At 45.1% G+C, this 25204-nt stretch overlaps 1 protein-coding gene across 1 annotated transcript in view; it reads right to left on the bottom strand.

Moving 5' to 3' along the window:
- Nucleotides 1–24445, bottom strand: part of DNAH9 (dynein axonemal heavy chain 9) — a 372221-nt gene extending 347776 nt beyond the window's left edge. Inside the window, exons 1-6 of the mRNA XM_063109557.1 lie at nucleotides 24029–24445; nucleotides 16038–16234; nucleotides 13999–14157; nucleotides 12816–12946; nucleotides 7894–8105; nucleotides 6106–6339 (exon numbers count right to left, since the gene is read on the bottom strand). Coding sequence (XP_062965627.1) covers nucleotides 6106–6339; nucleotides 7894–8105; nucleotides 12816–12946; nucleotides 13999–14157; nucleotides 16038–16234; nucleotides 24029–24445 — 1350 coding nt within the window. The remainder of the gene's footprint in view (nucleotides 1–6105; nucleotides 6340–7893; nucleotides 8106–12815; nucleotides 12947–13998; nucleotides 14158–16037; nucleotides 16235–24028) is intronic.
- Between the last annotated feature and the right edge of the window lie 759 nt (nucleotides 24446–25204).

Raw genomic sequence — 25204 nt, 5'->3', positions numbered from 1 at the left:
GGGACACTAGCCGAGGAAAGGAAGAGACATACTCCAAAACCAAGGGCTTTTGCCGCCAGTGGTGGGAGACAGTGCAGTCTTTAAAAAGACGTTCAACTTTATATACTGGGAATAAGATGGAAATAAATTTTATTTAAACAAAATTGACTTCAATAGTAACTCAAAGCTCTTATGAGGTGCTTAGTTGTAATCAGTTTTATAGGAGAAACATATTTGCACAGTGAAATGTAACCTTGGTACTCATTATTTACAATTCTGTGGATGTCAATTTCAATTTTTAGGAAATATTCTCTAACCATTTTAGAAGACAGAGGCATATTTATATGTTTGATTACATCAGAAAACTATATGATAATTTTGTTACACTGTTTTGTTTCTCAAGAATACTTGAAGTTGGACTGTACAGAACAAGGTAAAAAGGAAAAAATAAAATAAATTAAAAAAAAAATACTTGTAGCCTGGTCTTGGGTGGTCACTGGAGGGTGTTTCATCTCCAATCTAACATAGGTATTAGAGAAATATTTACTTAATTATTCTATTTTTTTTTTAGAAAGTCTGGTCACCGAAGACAATGGATATTTACATAGTTTTATCTAACTTAATAAACACACGGTGGCCAGCACATTTATTTGGGGCTCAATTCAAGGTTTTAGGCTTACCTTCCTTACCCTCCTACCGAAAGGGCTCCCTCTACCCATCTTTCTCCAAGCACTTTTTGTCTTCTTATTCCTTTCTTCAGAGCTCTTATCACATTCTGGCATTATGATATTTTATTTGGCATCATATTATGTTATCTGTTTATTTTCTTTGCATCTTTCCCAGGAGGCTGTAAATGCCCAAAGGAACACTGGCATCTTCAGAACCTGGACAAGTCCCTGACATGGAGCAAACCCTTGTTGAATGAATGGATGCATGCTCTTTGTTCTTTGACTTAGCCATATCACATCCAGAAGAAGGTGACAGGGTGCTGGAGGACATAGGACCCATGACCTCTGAAGAGCAGGTGGTGAAGATTATACAGCAAGGTCTTTTGATGCTTAAAGGGCCCTTGTCAGGTGCAAGGTGGAACTTTCCATGGTCCTACTTGGAGGGCAAAATGAAGGCAAACTAGTGAATGGGATAAAGAAGCAGATTTGGCCTCACTGTGTAGGCTGAACTCACAAAATTGCTGATATTTGATCATTTTAACCTACAAAAAACGGCAGTTTTATGTGTTTCCACTTAATAAAACAGAACCATCTAATGCCTAGACATATTCAACCACAGAATGGGGTGCTAAGAGCGAGAGTGAGCTCTCCATCACTGGATGGCTTTTAACAGAAGCTTGATGTTGGAGATATCGTAGGCAAGATTTCTGAAGCAGGTGGGATGTTGTGTCACAGCTGTAGACACATATTTATTGTACTGATCACAGCTATATCTTTGATTCTTTAGTTATTTAAATGTGAGCCCTTTCACTGTTTATTTAAAAGTTCTCACAAGACAGACAAAAGGCAATTTAAACCAGTAAGAAGTTTAAATATTTTAAAAGTATCTATTTTTATTCATCACAGTAGTAAATACACAAAATTAATTATGCTGTATGCAGGTTGAAACATCAATTTGGGGATACAACATATGGCAGCATGGAAAGAGCCTAGGATCTAGGGCCAATAAAACCTGACTCCACACAACCCTGGCTCTGCTGTTTACTAGCTCTGTGGCTAAAAGCAAGACACAACTTTTCTAAGCCTCATTTTCCTAACCTGTAAATGAGGACAGTCATACTTAACTTGCCGTGGGGTTACCAAGTTACATGGAAAGTGCCTTTGTAGGACTTCAATAAATGGTAGCTACTGTAGTTAATTCAGATCACCCTGATGTCATTAGATCAGGTTGATGGATATTAGATATATAATGGCTTATAAGGGGACATTTTGGAACTCTTTTGAGACAGATGCCACAAAGAGTGTTTGGGTCCCAGGCAGTTTACTGACTGATTGGGTCTTATTTTTATGAAAAACTGTGCAACATTTAATGGTGGTGGCAGGTAGGGGTCCTGGGGGAAAGTTCAATTCGTGCTCTGGCCCATGAGGTGAAGAATCAAAATCAAGGATAGTAGCCAGCTCCACCAACAGCAAGCTCATTCTCGAAGGAGAAGTCATGCCGCCCACCTTAAAAGAAATGTCTTCGGAATTCATTAAGGGAGAGAACAAAACAGACATTCATAGATGAGACTCTCCAAAGGTCATTTGGAAAAAGACTGTTTTCTTTACTTTTCCACTGCCACTGACCTTATGCAGCTAATGGTCTCAATGTGACCACGTGTTCAAGCCGGGCTAAAAGGGAAGCTGGCCCAATTAGGCTCGGCATGAAAGGAGGCTGGAGATGGTGGAAAGAGTGAAAGGGGATGCGGTGTATATTAGGTCAGCTTATTACCTATCTCCCTGCTAATCATTACTCATAAAATCTCAGCAGGAAATCGTTTTGTCTCCAAGTGAATCACAGCTTTACAGCAGTTTTATAATGGAAGGAATGAGGGGTCTCTCCAAGCTGCTCACTGCATTGTTTGGAGGGAAGAGGCTGCAGGCAGAAACATAGACAGGGGATCTGTGGAATCCACAATATCGTGGCACAAAAATGAACCCCATGTGCATGCGTGCGTGCATGTGTGTGTATGTGTGTGTGTGTGTGCAAGTGTGTGTGTGTGCGTGTTTGTGCGTGTGTGTGTGTGTTGTGTGTGTGTGTGTGTGTGTGTGTGTGTGTGCATGCATGCGCGTGCTGGAGCACTGAGCAGGAGGCAGGATGAGAGAAGGAATCAAGAGGAAACCAAACTCCGTTTCCCTTTGAGTTTGGACTGTTCAAATTGCAAAGATTTTACACACTTTTGGGATTTCCTAAGCAAGTCATAAAGTCAAATAAGGCTCTTTCATGGAATGGAAATTATAATTGAAACCAAATGACTTATTTAGATAAAAAAGACTTAGAAATCATATGGTAAAAACAGAATACACGAAGGTGGCATAGAGAGTGTGTGGGCAGAATAAAACCACAAAACCAGTATTTGGGTCCCTCAAAATGAGAGGGAGGGAAGAAGAAAGGGGGAAAGGAGAGGAAGAGGGAGAGAGGGAGAGGGGAAAACAGACCTCTACACCTCCCTGGAAGATATCAAAGTTTGGTGAAAAGACAATACGTCCTTTGAACCACATGCCCCGAGGTAGAAATCCCAGCTAAACCTCTCTGAGCTGACTATGGGCAAGTTGATTGCCCACAGTCAGCTCAGAGCAACATGTTGAAGCGACGGTATTGATACCTCGCTCTTATGCTGATTGCAAGGTTCCAGGCTCCGGAGTGAGACAGGTTCTTGAGACATGTTAGTTCTTTATTTTTCTACCCCTCTTCCTTTCCCTCCACAAGGGTTAGCTCCCTAAGAGATCAGCTGCATCACGGCTGTGAGGAGGAGGAAGATGGTGGTACCCAGAGGATGCACTGACTCCACGTACTGCAGACCTGCTGGACGCTGCTCGTTTAGCAGACACCCAGAGGTGAAGGTGGACCTGCACAACAGCAATTTTATAATTGCTCCCATTATAACAGAATTCACTTGTGCAAAAAAGCAGAAGATTGTACTCAACAACACAAATCTGAGGAAGGAAATCTGGGAGAATCGTGGAGATTAAAAACCAGCCCCGCACCATGCAACCCTTGGCATGAGCATGCAGAGGGCTAAATGCATTGATGTCATTGTATTAATTTGGTTTCGTGCATTTAATTTCAGCTACCGTCATCTCGGTGGCCATATATTGTACGAGAACAGAAGATGAATAAGGCTAAATTCATGCTAATTCTTGCTGGAAAGAAGCCGATTAATCCCTTTTCAAACAGGCATCGATCACAGAGATACACAGAATGTTAACTAAAGGGCTACATGAAATAAGCTGGAGGACAATCAATAGTGCCGGGTCCCACTGTGCTGAGCTGAGCTGGGAGGAGGTGGGAGAGGGGGGGACGGCAAAGGGCAAGGGGGATCAGTCTGAGCGAACGAACGTTTGGGAGACGAGAAATAAAAGAGGGGAGGATATACAAGTCAGGGGAGAAAGGAGGAGCAAGGGGAAACAGGAAAGGCATGGACATTCCAGGGCAAGCCAAGAGGCACGAGAAACAACATGGGAAAAGAGAGAAAGAGAGGAAAAAACAGAAGCAGGAGGGACACAAGCAGGCAGAGGAAGAAGATTTAGGGAAAGGAAAGGAGAGGGAAAAGCGGTCAAGAAAAGAAACAGGAAAGCTGGGCACGGGAGCTGAGAAGGGAACCAGAGCAAAGGACAGACAGCTTAAGTGGGGAAGAAGCAGAAGATGGAGCATGGTGGCGTTCCAGTCATCCTCTAATTAACTAGGGCAACTGCTTTTCATGCCTCCCTACCCTGGATTCAGAAAGAACAGCCCGAGAGAGCACTATTTTGAGGCTAATGACTCCAGAGAGACTGAAGGCCGTGCTGCTGGTATTTACTGAATACACCCAGCAGATGAGGTGCCCTAATGTTAGAATAGCTGTCTATATGCAAAGTCACACTATTTGCATGTGTGTACAGGGCCTGAGGACCTGCCCCAGCAGTCATTTCTGAATGGTGCTCCTATGCCCGGGGCTGGACAGCTGCAGACATGACCACTGCAAAGTGGAAAAGGCCCAGGCCAGGGGCAAGCTAGAGCCAGGGTATCCATCACCTCCAGTTGAAAACAGCAAAGAAGTCGATGCAGGAGATGAGAGGAAGAAATGGTGGAGCAGGAGTGGGGAAGGGGAAAAGGAGGCATTTAGGATAAAGCTAAATATCAATTATTTATACTCTCTGTGATTCTGATGAGGCATTGAAGGGGTGCCTTCCATAAGATCTCATTTCTGGCTTTCTCTCTCGTACATTTTCTCTGTCTTTAAGCCCTTCCCCATCTTTTTTTTTTTACCTGGAGAATTCATACTCCACTTTCAAAATTGATTTCCTCTTGTGCTCCATGATTTTTTTCCGAAGTCCTGCTGGATCAGGATCCTTATTCTTGCTCCCAATAACACAGAAACTTTGCTTTAATTATGAGATTCAGTATACTTCTCAAAAGTTCCCTGCTTCTGTGTCTTTTCATCCCTGGATCTCCTCCATTAGTCTGTCCACCTTCTCCCATGCTATGGCTACAGGTTGTCTTTGCCTCTCGGTACCTAGCCCAGTGCCTGGTGCGTGGCTCTTCTGGATCGACACTTCCTGAACTGAAATGAGCAGATTCAATCTCATATTCTTGTACCTTGTCACCCCATGGTTTGTTCTGTTCATCACAGTCTCTTCCCAACACATCTCTCTTCACTCCAAATCTCTGTTAATAATAGCTGCGAACGTGATTCTAACTCTTTCTCTGTCCCCCTGGCTACCGACCTAAGCTTGAACTTGACCCTGAATTTCTCAAATCAGATTTAGTTTAAGTATGTATTTTACTTTATTATGCCCATTACTCTCCCTGCAAAGTTCAATCAGCAAATATATACCTGGAAAATGTTATAAGACCTATTAGTCATATTAAATACTGGGGACTGAAACAATCAAAAGAAAAACACTCATGTCTTTTTACCCTAGTATTTAAACTAAAATTCACATTAACTTCTAAATAACTGAGGGAAAGACATAACTTTGAGCAAAAGTTGTGTTTCCTTAGCACAGGGGTTCATTAGTTTGGGAGTTTTCAGAGCCACCTGGAGTGTGGAAGAGTGGGGCAGGAGAAGCCCAAAGCAGCCAGCTTTGTGGCAATGGCCAGCTGCACCCAGATCTGCTCCCTCTCATTTTGCACACAGGACTTTCTAGTCAAAGTTTATTTGAAACAAAGTTCAAAGACTATGGGCAATTTTCAAGCCAACAAAATGGTTGAATTATTCCTCGGGCCTTCTTTTTAAATGGGTCTCTGATCAGAATCTCCTTTTATGGGATCATCAACCCAAAGGACATCTATTTATTGAAATCTTATTATGGGTCCTTCCAACCAATGTAGGGGTGGCCATCAGGTCGTGCTGTTCATTTTCCTGTTCTACTTTTTGGATCCCTGGTCGCATACGCTCTCATGGGGCTGGGAGCCTGGGGTGAGGAGCTCACTTACTGCCACCACGTGCAGTCGTCCCAGGAAGCCATCCAATCGCACGAACACCAAACAAGACTGGAAATCCCACTCCTTGACTTCCTGGCTGTCTTTGAAGTAAGTATGGAGAGTCTCCCTTCTGTCCTGAAACGCCTGCTTGAAGAAGCTCAATGTGTCTGTGACCACTTGTAGTTTCCTCTGACTTTCTTCTGCCTCACTTCTCAGGAGGTCTTCTGGGCAGAGATAATTAGAGGCCTGGCATGCAAACAGATTAGTGTCACTGAGCCTGGCTGCAGGTGCAGGACATCCCGTAACTTTGCCAACACTAACTCTGAACTGAGTAATTGCCTAAGTGACATTTTTCACAAGCATAATAGAGAAAACACCTGACCCCACCCTCAGTTCCACAGGTGGACTGGGACCTGGGTTTAAGTCAAATAGTCTTGGTGACCCTTCAGCCACAGTGACTGACTCAGGAATGGGCAAATGACCAGTCAGAAACAAGGAAACAGGGAGTCTTTTGTTGGGCCAGCTGGGGCTGGAACAAGTGTTCTTTCCCAGGTGTTCTTTTGTGACTTATTGGCTTTTAATAGTAAAATAATTGGGGTGCAAGAATTCTTTGGACCATAATCATTTCCCTGTCTCACAGAGACTAGAACCTGGAAAACTGGGAGGAAGGGGCTGTTGGACAGCACAGGGAGGGGCAGAGATAACTGGGTCTTGGGTACTGGTCACATCATATAAGGCCATATCGCATATCAGGGCTGAAGCCAGCCTTCCCCTGGACTTTCAAGGTACGTGAGCCAGTAAGTTTTCTTTTTGTTGATGCTATTTCTGGCTGGATTTTCTTACACTTCTAACCAAAAGAGTCCTTGCTGATAAATATGCAGTGATGGAAAAGTGCTGGATTAGGAGTCAAACAACCTCAGTTCGGGTCCTGGTTTGGTTGTCTCTGGGTGAGTCAGTTAACCTCCCTGAGCCTTAGCCCATGTCTCTAAATAATAGCAATAAGTAATAAGACCCTCCCTGCCCACCTCTCAGGATCACCTGATAATTGACCAAGATCATAAATGTAACAGCATTTGCAGCCACCAACGTGCTCCATAGATGTTAGTTATTATTGATTACTGTAAACCTGTTCACTGTTTTCTCAGGGTCACAGCTCCTCAGAGGCAAAAGAAGCCAACTTGGGGGGAAGATCACCCAAACCTCTGTGAGCCTTCTAGTTCTGTTTACACATAAACCCTTCAAGGTTTACACTGCCCTGGTTGGTGCTACAGGAGTCCTTAAAAAGCTGCTTCTCAATAGCTCACAGGGACCAAATTCTTACCACATGCAGGACACATGACTATCTCTTTGTAGCTTCACAATCACCCAGCAACCCTCTGAGACAGGTCTTCTTCCTTGGACCATTTTACAGAGGACAAGAGTGAGGCACAGAGGAGATAACTGACTTGCCCAAGCACATACAGCTAACAAGTGGTGAAGCCAGGGTTTGGTACAAGGATACCTGACTCCAGAGGCTGCAGCTTAATACCAATCCTTCCGCACAGATCACAAAGGAGGTTGAAATTTACTACTCCTACCCGCTACGCCCCTCCTGGGTCTCAGGCAGACTGGACCTTCCCAATGTTCTAGTATTACTGTCTTCGTGAATTATTGATTTGTGAGAGTAAAATAATTCATGTGTGAAAACCCTTTGAACCTCAATTATCTCCCTGCCAGGAAAAATGCACACTTTACTCTTTCTTGTAACTCAGTGCCAACCAGCCCCCAGAGAGAGGTTGTTGGGAATCCAGGGCAGCCCACCTGCTGGATGAGAAGGTTGCAAATCTCCTGGAGCAGCACAGTGAGCCTCCCTGGGGAGCGGTAAAACTTGCAGGTGGCCCAAATCAGACAGACCACATGGAGCAGAGGCTGCAGCCGGGTCTTCACCTCTGGAAACTCCACACTCTTGAGGGTTTCCAGGTGGCGGTGGAGTGGTACTAGATGCACATGGATGTCCTGTGCCTCTGTCAGAGCTGGAAGGAATCGGAGATGGTCACCATTACCTGCTTGAGGCTCAGACCCACCTGGTGGAGCCCTAGTGCCTGGGAAGTGAAGGATCTACAAAGCAATGACAGCAATTTCTTCCTAAACTGAGAGAGCGTAGAGAAAGCTGATTCCAGAAAACATTCTAGCTCTCATGTGGAAGTGTGGAAACCTGGAGAGCCCTGAGCAAAAAGGACAATCGTCTGAGGAGTTCTCCCTTACAACATTCCTCTACTTGGACTTCTCCCTGGCCTTCCCAGCCCCAGTCTGGTGCTGTGTGTAGTAGACACAACACTCGGTAAACATTTGCTGATGACATTGCTGCTGCTGGCTCTGAGGCAGTATAAAATAGATGACAGAGGTCAAGGTGTAGAATTGGAAAGGCCTTCAAATGCTGGCCCAGACATTTAGCCATTGTACAACCTTGGGCATGTTAACCTCTCTGAGCCTCAAAAATAGGCAGAACAGCAACTAATTTAAAGGGTCCTTGTGAAGGCTGAAGGTAGTACAGACGGAATCTTCATAAACAGCTAGCACAGTGCCTGGACCAAAGCAGGTGTCTGGTAAACGGCAGTGTCTATGATGAGCATTTGCTGATAAAGATCTAACTGAGCTCTCGTAAAAGAGAAGTCACAGGGCATAGGGATATAGCACAGATGGATTACAGCAACATTCTGCTGGGTTTCAAAGCCAGGAAAGTCTTCTATCATCTCCTTTGAATACAGCCAAGAAAGGAGAGGGGCCTCTAACCAGCCGTCTTGTGGTAACCAAGAGGTGAAAGCAGGAATCCCAGCAGCACTGGATATTGATATCAGTATAGCAACTTAGAGGACATGCAAAAGCCCATTGACCAAACTGGACTGGAAGAGAGTGTTTATAAAGGCTGGTTCTTTCCTGAGCAGAGAAGCAGGCAGCATCATATGACAGCAGATAATCTTAGGTTATACTATGTGAATGAGGCTCTGCATTCCTCCTAAGGGAAACTCAAAATGCACACTATATATCACAGTTTCAATACGGCAGGAATTGTTCTACTCGCTAGACATATACTATCTGTATAGAGCTCTGTGAGGTAGCTCTACTACTCCCACTTCCTAGGGGAGGAAATCAAGACCTAAATAACTTACCTAGGGTCATCCCATGGACTGACAACCTGCTCAGCAGGGCAAGAGGAAGATTTTTCCAAATTTACTATGTTGAATCCCTGACTTGATGCTATGAGGTACATAATACACGGCAGTATGTCGATGTGTACATTTGTACTTTAAAACCCAGATGAGGCTGTGGAAAGCGGTATGTGAATCGAATTTTTGAAAGTTAAATGTCACAGTACATTGATTAGAGCCATGATTCCTAAGTGGGCGAGTGATGACGAATGTCAGAACTCTGTGCTTGGGTGGGAGACCCTGTGCTGAGGTGGGGGATATCAGAACCCAGATTGAAGAGAGATGCATGCAGTGGCCTCTACTGAGCCACTGTAAACCAGCACAAGTTGGCTCCAGCACAGCCCTGGGTGTGGAATTCTTTCCCACACCTGTCCACCTACAGATATTCTTGATTGGTGCTATGGTTTGAATGGGTTCCCTCCAAAATTCAGATGTTGAAACTTAATGGCCATTATGATGGTATTAAGAGGTGGGGCCTTTAAGAGGTGATTAGGTCATGAGCGCTCCTCCCCTGTAAATGAGGCTTCACAGCGTAGGCTAACTTGCCTTCCACCTTCCACCACGTGAGGACACAGCCTTCCTCCCCTCCAGAGGATGCAGCCATAAGGTGCTATCTTGGAAGAAGAGATCAGCCCTTGCCGGACTACCAAGCTTTCTGGCATCTTGATCTCAGAATTTCCAGCCTCCAGAACAGTGAGAAATAAATTTCCATTCTGTATAAATTACCATCTGTGGTACCCTGTTACGGTAGTACAAAGGGACTGAGAAAAGTGGCTACTGGGTTTCACTATGCCAAGCCTGTCCCCCACCCCCGGAGCCAGGGAAGGAAACTCCCTAACTAGTCTTTATTGCCCTTGCTCTTTCCTCTTAAGGGGACTGTTACTTCCTGTTTTGCAAGATTTCTCACTTCATCCAATCTTGTTGTCACACATTTTTCTCCATCCTTTTAACCTCCTTCTCACTGTTTCCCGATTCATGCCCACTAACCCAGAAATATTTATTTTCCTCTCCCACTTTCAGCCCATCAGTGAGAATATGAACTATGCTGATCATGACTAATAAGAATAATGAACATAGTACATCTCTCTAGGGTTAAGAAATCCAGATGCATAGAAATTAAATTGAAAATGAGAGAATCAGTCACCAGCCTCTGAGATTCTTTTATTCTTAGAAGATCCTGCCAAAATTTCTGACCGAGTATCTATCTGACACCTCTAATTAAATTTTCTTTTATTTCCTCACCATAACTGAGTTTCATATTTAAAGGATTTCTACTTTTACAGTAGTATTTATCCGGTACTATTCTAATGGTATTGCTTTTCCTAATTTTATGACCAGCATATACTCTACTACAAAGAACTTTTTCCAGCTGGTGTAGGGATATGAATCTTTTATAACTATTAATCTATGTGAAGGATTATAGTCTATTAACCTTTTTATGTAAAAAATATATTGGGGGCACTTGTTTCATTTCTGAGCCCCAAATTGCAGGCATTTTGCATACCTCCTTTACACGTTTCATGTTCGTGTACAACCTGTAGTACAGTAGTCCCCCGATTCACAGGGGATACGTTTTAAGACTCCCAGTGGATCCTGAAACCAAGGATAGTACTGAATCCTATATATACTATGCTGTTTTCTACACATACATACCTATGATAAAGTTTCATTTATAAATTAGGCAGAGTGAAATATTAACAACAATAACTAATAATAAAATAGAACTATTATAACGATATGCCAGTGTCACTACTCTTGCACTTTGGGGCCATTATTGAGTAATATAAGGGTTACAAGGGTTACTTGAACACAAGCACTGGGATACCGCAACAGTTGATCTGATAATCGATAAGGCTTCTGAGTGACTAACGGGCAGGGACACGCTGGACAAAGGGATGATTCATGGCCTGGGCGGGTCGGGACAGGATGGCACGAGATTTCATCACACCACTTAGAACAGCACACAATTTAAAACTTCCGCATTTATTCCTGAAATCTTTCATTTAATATTTTCACACCATGGTTTACCACGGGTAACTAAAACCACGGAAAGTGAAACCACAGATAAGGGGGCTGCTATACTGCTTACTTAATACTTTTCTCTAAATTGAATTTTAGCCAAAATAAAATTATATAAGATCAACACTTTAAATCTCTACCATAAATGAAAAACTGGTATCACCTGCCAAAAACGGTTACCCTTAAACACATTTAAAAAATTACCTGTCCATATGTCTCTCCCAAACATCTCTCACCACAACAGTGGTAAACATACCATTTTCTCTCTTTCTTTTTTTTGTGGCTGGCCGGTACAGGGATTTGAACTTTTGACCTTGGTGTTGCCAGCACCATCTCTCTCAAGTGAGCTAACTGGCCAGCTCAAACATCCCACTTTTGGGGACACCTGCCTATTTGAATTGAAGTATAAATTGGCAACAACAGTGGATTCCTCTAGGATACAGAACCCTCAGCTAAGCAGTAAACTGGTGCCTCGAGAGACGTCCTGTTCCAAGCCAGCTTCATGTGCTGGCAGGGCAGCCTGTGATGAGACTGTAGGACTCAGAAGGGCCTCAAGGACTAATGACTTATGCCAGTTTTTCTCTGTTGTATAGATCATGTCAGAAGCTCCATCACCAGGACTTTTACTCCTTTAGCTGAGTGGTTGCCAAGCCCCATGGGATGAGGGATCAGCTGGTGCGCTCTGCACACAGGATGCCACGCTCTTTCACAGAGTAAATACACCCTCATTGATTTTATATTTTAAACTTACATGGGAGATTGCATTTAAAGAAAGAGTTCTGAAAGAGAAAAAAAAATGTTTGAAAATCACTGCTGAGATTAAGCTTGAATAATATGAAATTGCAAATGCTTCTGAAAGCATATTTTGACCTATAATGCTGAAGAACGAGGAGGCGGTTTGATAGGAAAAAAGGAGAAGAAACAAAGTGCACCAATGAAGGGAAAGGGAGCCCTGCAAACATTCACCTACTTCTAATTGTAGACTTTGCTGGCTTTGTAATTTTGGCTAGAGCTGATCTTGTCTGGTGCTCTGATGGCCAGAAAATTGCAGTCCCATCTGACAGTAGGAATGGAACAAACAGAATGAAGCTAGAAGTGGGATAGGGATTTCTCAAGGAGCCAAAGATGGAGGGACCTGAATTCCAGAGATTAGCGACAATGACATGCCTTCCTACAGCACGGTGCGGCCAGTAGAGTACCTTCACCTGGATTATCTCACAAGGACCCGGGGAAGTAGGCGGAAGTGTGTGCACCACAACCGTGGCACATGCTAAAGCTCAGAGAGGTTAGGTGCATGTACCCAAGGTCACCAAGCGGCAGAACTGCAAACAGAGTGCAGTTCTGGTTAGCTGCTCCCTGGCTGCTAGATTTGGTATTCTTGTGACCATGTTCTACCGTACCAGGGTGGAAAGTTATAAGGACTCGAAAATGCTGAAATCAGACTGAGAGAAGTGAACGCATCACTCAAGAAGACATCTGAGTCAAACGTATTGTGAAAATACTGCTGGCTCTCACCTGCTACAACGTCTCTGAACATGGCTTTGAAAGCTGGGAAGTAGCTACTCTGAAGCTTGTCCAGGAGCCCAGCCATGCCTCTCGCCTTTATCGTTTTCAGTTGATTGTAAATGTATTCCAGATCCTCATACCTGCAATACCATGGAGAAGGGTGAAGCCAGGTAAGCATCAGGAAATGTAAGTCACACTATGGTGACCCACCTTCACATAGACATCCACAGAGGCTATGCTCCAGCCCAGAGAGCCGGGACATCTGCCCCCAGAACAGCGAGGGCAAAGCCTGAGTCAGGAACACAGGTTCAAAGGGGCATCTCCAGGACACACTGCTGTGACCATCTGGTAACTCAAAAGCTTTGCAGCTGGAGGTCATTAGCTCTTGCAGTAAGGTAGGGGCAGGGTGAGATAGGCGTCGATGGAGCAAGGCGGCTCGAGAAGGGCCTCACAGCAGGGCAGCAGACAGTCAGAAACCAGGCAAGAGGATGGTGGTGCAAACAGGGCTGGAGCCCTCCAGGCAGGCCTGGACACTTGACACAGACACTCTCCATTCAAGACAAGGACAGGGACATCTGCCTCCAACATCTGCTTGTTTCCTTTTGAGTAAAGGATTTATTAGCACGATGAAAAATGGGAGCAAGGAAATGGGGAGGAAGAGGGGGAATAAGCAGGATTATGAGAAATAATGAGGTCTTTCTGGACACCCTGTGGAGCTGGGGCACAGTGGTTGTTGACGTCTCCCGCACTGCTGCTGATGAGTTGGGACCTAGGAGAGGCCGTTCTGCAGCCAACTTCCCAAAACTCCTCTCTTTCCTCAGACCCTTACAAAAGGCGTGTGCATCTAGCCTTGACTGTCCAAGGAAAAGGGAATAGACAATTAGGTGAAAAATATTAGAGAGAGTTGATTAATTTTACATGTAGTGAAAACAGCCTTTAAAAAATGTCAGAAGGAGTAGTGACAATTGCTCAAGGAAGGAAGGATAACTATAGAACCCTGAGGAAGTGTACACCTCCCAACCCATAGAAAAACCGTACTGACCCAATGACACTGAGCTGTCTGCCTTAGGGAGGGTAAGAGACTCGTGGAGGGAAGAACCAGACTCATTGGTTGCTGTCCCCAGGCTGGCTCTGGCTTTATCCTCTGGAAGACGCTTCTCCCCAGAGTTCAAGTGTGTGCCTCCCTGCTTACCTGCTCTTCCAGAACTCCAACTCCACCTCAGGGGTGGGATTCTCTCCTTGCAAGAGTGGCTGGGAAGACTCTCTCCTGAGCACCACCTGGACTTGGTGGCTCCATCTGATCACTGCAGACTCCATGCTGTAGATGACTGACTTGTCTATAGAATCCAAGCTGTGGAAGGCAATAGAAGGCTCCTGGAACATGTGGAAGTAACTTAGCCCTTGGTGTCCCCCTAAAAGAATCCCAAATCTTTTAAAAATAGGTGAGAAATTCCTCTTAGCCCATGCATTCTTAACTGTTTTTGGCTAATAGACTGCTGAGGAGTCAGTGAGATGTACAGAAGAAATGCTTATGCATGTATACATACACCACTATTCACACAGATAGAAGGCTTCACCAATATTCTAGAGACGAATTTAAGATCTCTGAATGCCATCCAGTCTTCCTGTCAATGCAGGAGTACCTTGCACAGAAAACATTCAGATGACCCCCCAACCCTTGCTTGACTCCCACCAGTGACATCAAGCACCCTACTTGACCAAGCAGCATATTCCTCAGCCTTCCTAGGGAGAAAGTTCGTCCATCCACTGAACCTCATCTACCTCCCTATGATTTCCTCTTTTTGATCTTGGTTCTGACATCTGCTGCAAGGGCAAATATATTACTTCCTCCTCTGATTACCAACAGTCATCTGAATATTATCATCAATATTTCTCTTTGTCCTCACTTTTCCGGTGAAGAACGGAATTCCCTACCCCCCACCCCCCATACACCTCTTTTTAAAAAATAACTGAGCTGTGTTTGGAAGGGATTAAAAATCAAAAATAGATTTTGGCTGCCTTTTCTCAGAGTCTTAACTGAAAACTACATGCCAACAACAAAGGACACAGTGACAAAGAAAGAGCATATCGTTCATATCTTCATGTCATTAACCCACCTTCACTTAATTTAATTAAAGTCATATTTGCTGAGAAATGATATGGTGCAGCAAGTGATTTAATAAAGGTATTACAGGGAGAAGATACTTACCTTCCCCCAACTGATCCAGCCTTTTGGAAAATAAACTTGAACGAAGAGAGACAAACTTAGCACTGATTAGATACACACAGTGAATGTTATTAAGTTAAAATATAAAGGGACCAGGAAAAGAGTAGCTTGAATTTATTTATTTTGAAAATTATATATTTTTATTAAACCGCAATATGTTTTCCAGTTAACTGGGAAATTATTTCAAATTATATATGTAGCAATTACTTCCAATAGAAAAAGCTCCTTATAAAGAGCATTGCCACTGCACGCATTACATATGGATCCTGAATACACAATGATCATGGGAATGCATTGGGAACCTCCTGGCAGTAGGGCAGACCAAGCTCATGTAGGAAGGCCACCCGTTGACACAAACATGTGGAACTACTGGATAAAATATAACAAAATATATTATTAGTATACATAGGCTGGCTTGAAAGAACAGAGACAACTCAAAGCCAGAATGGTAAGTGGAAAGTGATGGTGGATGTAATTTCTATAACGAGAGGAGACTGGGGTTTCAATGCCCCCTCAGGGACAGGAGACATAGACTCCAGGCCCCCATAAAGCCAGATTTGTTCTATTTGAAAAAGAACATAAATCCCCAGGACCTGAAAAAAAGTCTCCAGCTCCTGGATAAGGAGTGCTTGGAGCTGTAACTAGAGCCACCAGTGAGGGCTATGACCTCGGGCACTGATTGAGTAAATGTGGGAAGAGGCTGCCTCCCAGACTGGATCTGCATGACACTCTCCCGATAAGCAAACTACTGACATCAGTGTGGCTGCTCTCAGCCCTGAAATGATTCTGAATGGGAATGAAGGCCACATTGCTGTGACAGCCTTAAAAGACTTCAGGCACAGGGACTGGAGCAAAGGAAGGAATCCGCACCAACACTCAGTCTGCAGATGTCGGCAACAGCAGACAGTGGGCTTGTGTGCAGGACAGGAAATAAAGAAAACATTCAGACAAATCAGCATCTCCCATACCTCAGAGGCCCATGTGGCGGGGCTGGAGGTACTTACACTGTCTCACTTTCAAAATCCACAAACTCCATTTTTTCTAAGCCTGCTGGAAGAGGCAGCAAAGTTTTCCCCTTCATTTGCTCAAGGACAACCAAGAGGTCACACTGGAGGGTGTGGGCGTGCCGCCTGACATCTTGACGTAGCAGGTGGGGCCAGCCTCGGTGATTTTTCTCATTGGCCAGGAGGGGTAGGACAACCTGTAACAGAGGTGCACGAGGAAGAAAGGCAGGCATTCTCCTTCTGAGGCCTTAGAGAAAGATTATTTTGAAAAAGGCCCATAAAGCTCTACACAACCTTTTGCAGGTCACTGCGCTGTAGGGCCTAATACTAACGTCCAACTTTATGTGCTGCTTTGACATCTGGTAAAATCTGGAGGGCATCAGTTTAACCCACACATTCTCTCCCCACTCTACTCTTGTGGATAAGGTCCCCTAAGCAAACAGCCCTCCTTATCAAGGGGACCAGGCGTGGATCCTACTTATCCCTGAGAAGCAGCCTTCAGTCCCCTGCCAGCCCATGGAATTATTCAAACAAGCCAATCCCTTCCTCCTACAGGAACCAGGGGGCACCACCCCCTCCCAGTACTACAAAGCATGCTTCCCGCAGGCCCTGGTTGTTCCCAAGTGCAACACTGTGTGTGTGGTCTTGCATGACACTGTCCTCCTGATCTGGGCTGTGAGTATATGTGACTAATAAACTGCTGTCAATGTCATTTCTCCTGTGCTGGGTGTTATGTGTTCAGCCATCCCCCTTTCCTTAGGGCAGGAATCCCACCCTCAACAACAGGGTGACAAGGAGGTGGCTGAAACCAAAAGACCAGAGGTGCAAAACAGGACAGACGCACGTAAGGATGATCAACTGTCTACAGGTGGTGCGAGGGGGCACTTTAAAAAAAAGTAAGCAAAGCTGAGGATCTCGAATCCATTTTTAGAATTAACTGATTTTTAACGTTAACTGATTTTGGCCACCCAGCACAGTTCCTCTTCTTTTAGTACCCATTCCCAAATCCAGGGGTGGGCATGTCACCAAATCTGAGACATTCCCAAATCCAGGGGTGGGCATGTCACCAAATCTGAGACATTCCCAAATCCAGGGGTGGGCATGTCACCAAATCTGAGACAATGAGAGTCAGGCCAAAGTCTCTTAAGTGAACTTTTCCAGGAAGAGACACCTTCTCTTTTCTACTAGGCTGTAGCTTTAGGTGGCCATTTTACTGCCATATGGAACCTTCAAGTAAAGTCAATATGGAGAAGAGAGAGTTTACAGATGGTTTAGCAAGAGCCAGTCCTAGTGACTTTGTTTGTGTTCCCGATCCAACCTGCTCTTGAACTTTCTGAGCTAGTTTAAATTTCCTATCACTAGCAACTTAAAAAGTTGTCAATACAACTCACTAAGAACCTCTGTCTGTTAAAATCTCACAACTAACTAGAAAGACAAACAGATGATCAGGTAATAGGACAAGGAAGCTACAAATAATGAAAAGGAAATATGGACCCCTGTGGCTGGTCGGGTTCTGAATATGACTAATTACATCCTGGCAGCTGTGAAATAGAATACCCGGACCCAGGATGTTAAATTCCAGAGGATGGTACTTGCCTGGTCTGTCTGGAAACATTCATTGAGCTGAGAACCTACAACAACAGGTGAACCAGGAATTCAAAAAGGAAGACAATGTCACACTCGAAGCTCTATCATATTCATGTTAAGAAAGAACCCTTTGGACCCAGGGCGGAAGGCCTAACAGAGAGAGAGAGGATAAACTGGATCTCAAGGATCTCAAAGGTAGGAACTATGTTATAGAATATTCAGAACCATATTATAGAATATTCAGATATTCTATAAACCTCAACAGAATTTCAGATATTCAGAATATCTGAATTATATTGTTTGAAAAAAAAAATGGTAGGTAGGTTTGGGTTGGATTTTGGAGGGCTTTGAGTGATAGAAAATAATGAATGTGAACTCTCTATGAAATAAAAAGCTACTCACTCATTTATTTAATGAGTATGTATTAAGCATCTACTCTGAATTTGTACTGTTCTAAGTGCTAGGAAGATTTATCAGTGAACAAAACAGACAAAAGTTCCTGAGCTCGTGAAGTTTATATTCTAGGGGAGAGATAGTCAATACATAATAAGTTCTGTGAATAAAGACAAAGCATGTGAGGGGGGATCAGAGTGTGGGGTGGAGAGGCTGTAATTTTCAATGCTGAGGTCAATGCAGGCCTTAATGAGAAGATAATATTTGGACAAAGACTGGGGAGTATATGGAGGGCTCTTTGCAGATCCTTGGGGTAGGCATATTGCAGGCAGAAGGAACAGCCCGTGCAAAGGCCCTGAGGCAGGAGCATGCCTAGGGTGATCAAGGAGCAGTGTGGAGGCCAGTGAAACTGGAGCAGGGTGAGCAGAAAGAACAGGGGTGAGTAAAGGAGGTCAGATCACATGCAGCCTTGCCCGTGGAATTTTGATTTTTACTCTCAGAAATGGACATCATTGAAAGGTTTGGAACAAAGGAGTGACATGGTCTGACATCCTTTGTAGTAAGGAGGATCATGCCAGCTAAGTCTGAGAACAGACTCTAGAGGGCAAAAGTGGACAAGGAGATGTCATAGCAAGTTACTGCCGTAATATAGAAGACAGCTGCTTGGCACAATGGTGGAAGTGGTGAGAAATGGTCTGTTTCTATATAAATTGTGAAGGTACAGGCAATGTGATGTCTTAATGAATTGGTTTTGGGGTGGTGAGAAAAAAAGAGGGTCAGAATGAGTCCAAGATTTGGAGCTTGAGAAAAAAGGGAGATTGGAGTTGGTGTTAACTGATGTGGGGAAGAATAAGGGTGGAGTATGTTCTTGAGGGACGATCAGGAGCTTGTCTCTGGACATACTAAAATGGGATCTATCTATGGGACTTCAACATGGAGACATTGAGTAGGCAGTTGGATATGCTAGTTGGGGGTTCAGAGAAGAGAAGGCTGGAGATAACAAATTTAGGAGGTTTCAAATACAGATCGTTTGTACAATTTTGAAACGGAATGAGAGACCAAGTAAACAAGTATGTAGAGGAAATGAGTGACCCCCCCCCCCCCAGTGGTAAGAAGCTGGAAAGGAGAGGAAGCACCATCAGTGGAAACTGAGACGGAGTAGCCATGGTGACAGAAGACTGGTGTCCTGGAAGCCAAATGAAGACAGCGCTTGCAGGAGGAGAGGAGGATCAGGGGTTGCAACGAAGACTGCTCACAGGACAAGCAGGACTAGGACGGATTAGTGGACATTCAACTGGGTCAAGCAGAGACTACTGGAAACATTGACAACTTCTTTCATTCCACTTCTGTGGAGTGTGGGAACAAAAGCTTGATGAATGAGTATAGATAAAACAGGAAAAGAATAGGACCCAGCAAGAAGAGACACCCATTACACGAATTTTGGTATAGAGGTGATCACAGAAATGAGCTGCCGGGAGAAATGAGAATTTTGTTTGATGGGAATAATCTAGTGCAGAGGACAAAAAATCAGAATGAAGGAAGGGGGGAGTTCCTAGAGCAACTTCCTCAAGAATGGGCGGATTCAGAGCAAAAGTGCATTAGTTTGAGGGTTGGCATCTGAGATGACAAGGACAGTCCACCTGCAGCAATGAAAGGGATGGCAGAAGACACGGGCACAGGTATTGGCAGATGAGGTCAATATAAAAGTTTGCAGGAATTTCATTCTATGTTTCCATTCTTTTTTTTTTTTTTTTTTAATCCAGAAAGAAGCAAGAACATCATAGACTGAGGTTGAAAGAGGAGGTTTTGGACATTTGAAGGAAGAAGAAAGAAAGTTGTGAAATGGTGATCTAAAAGAGCAAGAAAGGAGTTAGAATAGGAAAAACAGGATGTCTGCTGGGAAACATCAAAGGTCTACTAGGAATTCAAGGTCATGAATTTAAATGGAGCGAGCAGATTTTTCCCTAGCCCTGTTCAGCTCCATGGTGCAAGTACGCAGTATGGATAGAGTGGGTTTCCCCAGGATTGCGGACACAGTGAGGTAGAGGCCAGTAAGACAGGAGTTGAAGCAAGGAAAGGATAATACTGATGGGGCTGGCACTTGACCTGGGCAAGGGGGAAAGGCCGGGGGTGTGGATGAGATGCAATGAAAGGTGGCAGGGTCAATGGCTCAGAGAGCCCAGTAAGGCCAAGGGATTGTTGTAGTCAGAACATGAGAGGGAAATACAGGAGCAGTGGTCAGAGAAGCAGGTGCATGAAATCGGATCATGAAAGTGGTGGTTACTGGTAATGCCAGGTCTGGGAATGGCCATGAGTGGGGCATAGGATAGGAAAAAAGACAAGATCCCTGGAGGAGGAAGGGTCAGGGAGCCCAGAGACCAGGTTATCGGAAGGACCATTTATATATCTATGGAAATAACCACCTGTTAAGACAGGACTAATGTTGGGCAGAATCATGGTGAGCTGGCAGCCACGGTCATAGAGAAATGAGGGCCATGCCGTGAGTACAGGACACAGCAAGAGAGTGGGCACCGTGAAGCTGAGCAGGGCTAGGGAAAAACCTTCGTCTGATGACAGGAGATTCAAACTGGAGGCTATCCATCATGAATCTAGAAGCATCAAGGAGGACATCTATCCCACCTCCAGGTTCAGAGGTAAGAGGGCTGTGGGGGAAATACAGCTTGAGTCCTTGGGGAGGAGCCAGGTTTGGGTTACAGCAAGGTGACAAGGATCAGAGAAGTGAGGAGAATTTTAAATGGGATGTAAAATGACAATAATTCTCATCCTTTATGGAACACCTCCAACGTGACACACTCTGTTCCAGGTATCCTAATACATTATGTCTGAATTTCACAGCAACTCAGCAAGACCTGTCAGCTTGGACCTGACACAACAAACTCACTTGCTCGCATCACACTGTTGAACTTGACAGAAGCAGGATTTGAACCTAGGACTGTTGGACTCCAAATCCTGTGTTCACGCTCCAATGCAAAAACTCAAAACAGAATCCAGGTTTCAGAATTCCAGAAAAAATAACCCAGCAGCAGTGAATAAAATGGTTGGAGCAGGAAAAAAGAGAGGAGAGGGGCTAGTACTAAATTCTGTTATTTCTGCCCTTGAAGCGTGTCTTAGATGCATTTTCTTTTTTACCTTGTACTCATGGAATGGGACAAAAATAATGTTAAAATGATAGCTTTCTCTCGTTGTCAACCCCCCCCCCACTACCACCACACACACAGGCAGGAGGACTTCTCTCAGCCAGGTGGGCCCTTCTGGCTTTGGTGATGCTGAGTGGGAGTGGCAGGTCAAAGGCACAGGTAGTCAGAGGCTGAGCTGATCCACAAGGTATCAGGAGAGAGGAGGGAGGGGACGGGAGAGCCGGGAGGGAAGGAGGGAGCTCTGCAGATGGGAGGCCCGTGAGGTTTTGAAATGATGCTGGGCGTTTGGAAGAGCATCAGGGTGTGTAACAGAAGTACATGGGAGAGCAGAAGTTTGAATGGACTGAAGATTCTCAAAAAAAAGCCTGTTACAGGCTTTGAGAAATGCAAATAAAGGACTTGAGGTTTTTTTAAAAAATACTTTCTTTTATTGAGATTTTTAAGTAGGTAAGTACATTTACGTGGTGCAAAATTTAAGGCACCAAAAACTTTTATGGTGGAAAGTAAGTCTTCTGCCTACCCTTGTACCTCAGTCAGTTTCCCCTGCTTGTAGATGACTCTATTAAAGAATGTCCTTCCTTCTTTCCTTCCTTCCTCCCTTCCTCCTTTCTCTATTAAACAGAAATGATAGCATACTATACATACAATTCTTCACCTTTTAAAAAAATTAAAATACAGCATTATTCACAACAGCCAAGAGAATGCAGCAACCTAAATGTCCACGACGGATGAATAAAGAAAATGTGATATATACATTCAGTAGAATATTATTCTGCCTTAAAAAAGAAAAAGAAGGAAATCCTGTCATAAGGGACAACATGGATGAACCTCAAGGATATTATGCTAAGTGAAATAAACCAGTCACAAAGAGACAAACACTGCATGATTCCACTTAGATGATGTACCCAGAGGAGTCAAATTCATAGGAACAGAAAGTAGAATGGTGTCTGCCAGGGTTGGGGGCATGGCGGGGGGACAGGTGCGTGGGGAGTTGTTAGGTGGGTGTAGAGCTTGTCATGCTGGATGGGGGAGTTTGGGGATCTGTTGCAAAAGAACTTGCATGCAGTTGACAGTGTTGTACTGTACACTTGGAAATTGTTGAGAGGGTGAATTCTATGTTATGTGTTTTTTAGTTGTTGTTTTTTTTTTTTTACAACAAAAAAATTGCCTTAAGCAGTGTTCCATATCAATCTTTTTTTTTAACAGCTGCACAGTATTTCACTGTATAGCTGAACCATCATTCGTCCACCCAGTTCCCTATTCATGAACATTCAGTTTGTCTCCAGTCTCTTTCAATGCACCAGTAAAAATTTTCGCATGTTTGGGGATCTGAATCACTTTAAAATTACTTTTGCTTGGTGGGTTACATTTCCTTAGCCAGGACACAACTCTGAGATGGGCCCACTCTCCCCCACATATACTGGTTGAGTTTCATCTCTGAAGTTACCTTGCTCTTCACTCATGCTAATTGTTCCCATAGTTCAGGAGCCAGCTCAACGCTGGAGGCTAAGGAGCACGTGTCTCAGACCACACACGTATCTCTCCTCTGAACCCAATGGCCCTTTCCTTCATTGTCATTTATTACGGGATTTGACCCAGGCTTGAACTTGTGGGGATGGTGTTCACTCAGTGCACAGTGGTCAGGCCATTCTGGTAGTTAAAATATTGAAACACTTCCCTATCTACTGATAAACCTAGCTTCCCCGGGCCCCCTGAGAGCTCCTGAATCCATCCAACTCTTTCCCCGGAATTGCCTCCCCCCCAAGGCCTCCTGATAAAGCAATTAAAGGGCTAACACCTGACATAGCAGAGGCCTCTAGGACTCGGCTCCCGCACTGGGGCCAAATTCTAGGTAAGCTCTAATCCCACCTAGTCGTACTAGCTTGAAATATTCTGAAAATATGATTAATAACATATGTTTTGGCTCCTTGAAGTAAGCATTTCATGGGTGAGAACTTGTCTTCTATTATTTCTTTGATGTTCCCCACAGCAACATCACATGAAACATCAGTTGGCCAGAACTCTGTACACATTTATTTCACAACCTGCAGGATCCAGAGCATCAAGCCTCACACAGGCCCGACTTGCAGGCAAGTTTACTCCCATTCCAGAAAGGTCTAAATGGCTCAAGAATCTCTCCTGAGCACCCCCCTGAAACCTCCCGCACTTTCGAGACTTCTGCTGCGGTGCCACTGAAGCGCACCATAATCCCCACCTTCCTCCCTGAGCCCCAGGCAGATCCCCCAAATGCCTGTTGAGCATTTCCAAACGGATGCCCAACTTCTCAACAGGTTGTGAAGAATGGATGAGATGAAAACCAAAACCAAACCACTAAAACTCCTCTCCAGAAGTAAACACCGTTTACAGCCTTTCACCTCCTGACACCCCACGGATCCACTTTCCTCCCCAATTTCCAGGAAGGATTAGGAGACACTGACTTAAAAGGTGTCAGAACCAAGGCACTCTTCAGACTATAGCCTCCCTTAGACTTGGTCTGCAACCCAGACTGGGACGTACCCAAGTCTTAGCCGCTTCCCATTCTCACTCCAGCCTGGCCTCCACCCAGATCCCCCTCGGCCCCCATCTTTCAGCTCACCATCCCATGCACGTCTCAGATGTCTTCTCCTGGCTTTGGTTTCCATGCAGCTCTGCCCTTCCACTCCCATTCTGGCTCCGCCCCGCCCCCCTCATCGCATTTCCTTCCTGACTCCCGGTCCTGGGCTTCCCGTCCTCTCTCCCCTCTCTGCCTGGGACCCCGCCCCTTGGTCCTCCCGGCAGCCTCGCCCCTCCCCTTATGGCCCCGCCCCCACCCCTCCCCCACCGGCGCCGGGCGGGCCACCCACCCACCCTCACCTCGGAGAAGAGCGCGGCCAGGTGCTCCAGAGGCGTCGCCGGCAGGTCCCCGCAGAGCACGGCGCCGCGGAGGCTGTTGGGCCCCGGTGGCTCGGGCCTGGTGCGCAGGAAAAAAAGCCCCTTATCGCGAGCCGGGCCGGACTCGGGTCCAGCGTCGAGCCCCGGAAGCACCGTCAGGCCCCCGGGCCCAGGCCGCACCACCAGCAGCGGCCGCGGCCCCTCCGCAACCTCGCGGCCCAGGAAGGCCTGCAGCAGCTGCTCCGCTTCGGCCGCTCCCGCGCAGCGCTCCCAGGCGCCCGCAGCCGGCCGCAGGCTCTGGGCCACGTAGGCCCCCAGGAGTCGCAGTCGCGGGTCGGCGCCGGGCTCCTGGTCCGCGTTCTCTGCAGCGAGCGCCGCCCGCTCCTCCGAGCTCCGCATCGCGCGCGGCCTCCGGCTGCATCGGTTTCCCTAGCGACGGGGACGCGGCCAGGCCTCTCTCCTCTGCTCTCCTCCTATTGGGCGCGACTCCTGGCCACGCCCCTTCCAGGCTAATAAGGTAGGAGGGGAACAGCGGGAAGGGGCGGGTCGCGTCGCTGTAGCTAGGAAACCAGCTGACGCTCTGACTTGGTGGCTGGTCTGGTGTCAGACGGAAGGTGTTCGAGGATGACTGTTGAGCGCAGTGGTTTATTGATGGGACGCGTGGAGAGAAGGTCAAGCATGTAAATGCTGTCGAGCATCCTTTGGGCCAAGGTCAAATCAAATTCTTTAGAAAATAATGTGGTTCTCTCACTTCTATCCTAATTGTGTAATTCAAACTTAAACACAATGCCAAATCATAAAATAGATGTAAGGAAAGTCAATATCAATGTTTTTTTTTTTTTATATGTATATCTTTTCCTTGATGACAATTTAAATACTTTAGAACAGTGCTGTCCAGTAGAACTTTCTGTGATGATGGAAATGTTCTATAGCTGTGCTAGGTGCATGTGGGCTAGAAGGGACTTGAAATGTGCTGGTGCTATTGAGGAACTGAATTTTTAATTTAATTTTAATTTAAAATAAAATAGTCACATGTGGCTAGTAGTTATATTGGACAGCTCTGCTTCAAGTTTTAATATCAATATTTTTTAAAGTTTTTTCATTGCCTTGCTTTGCCCATGTCTTAGGCATGTGCTTAATTTGCTAAAAGAGTAATCA

The sequence above is a fragment of the Cynocephalus volans genome, chromosome 10, assembly GCF_027409185.1.
Source record: "Cynocephalus volans isolate mCynVol1 chromosome 10, mCynVol1.pri, whole genome shotgun sequence".
Lineage (NCBI taxonomy): Eukaryota > Metazoa > Chordata > Mammalia > Dermoptera > Cynocephalidae > Cynocephalus > Cynocephalus volans.
This window is presented reverse-complemented; position numbering and strand designations above follow the sequence as displayed.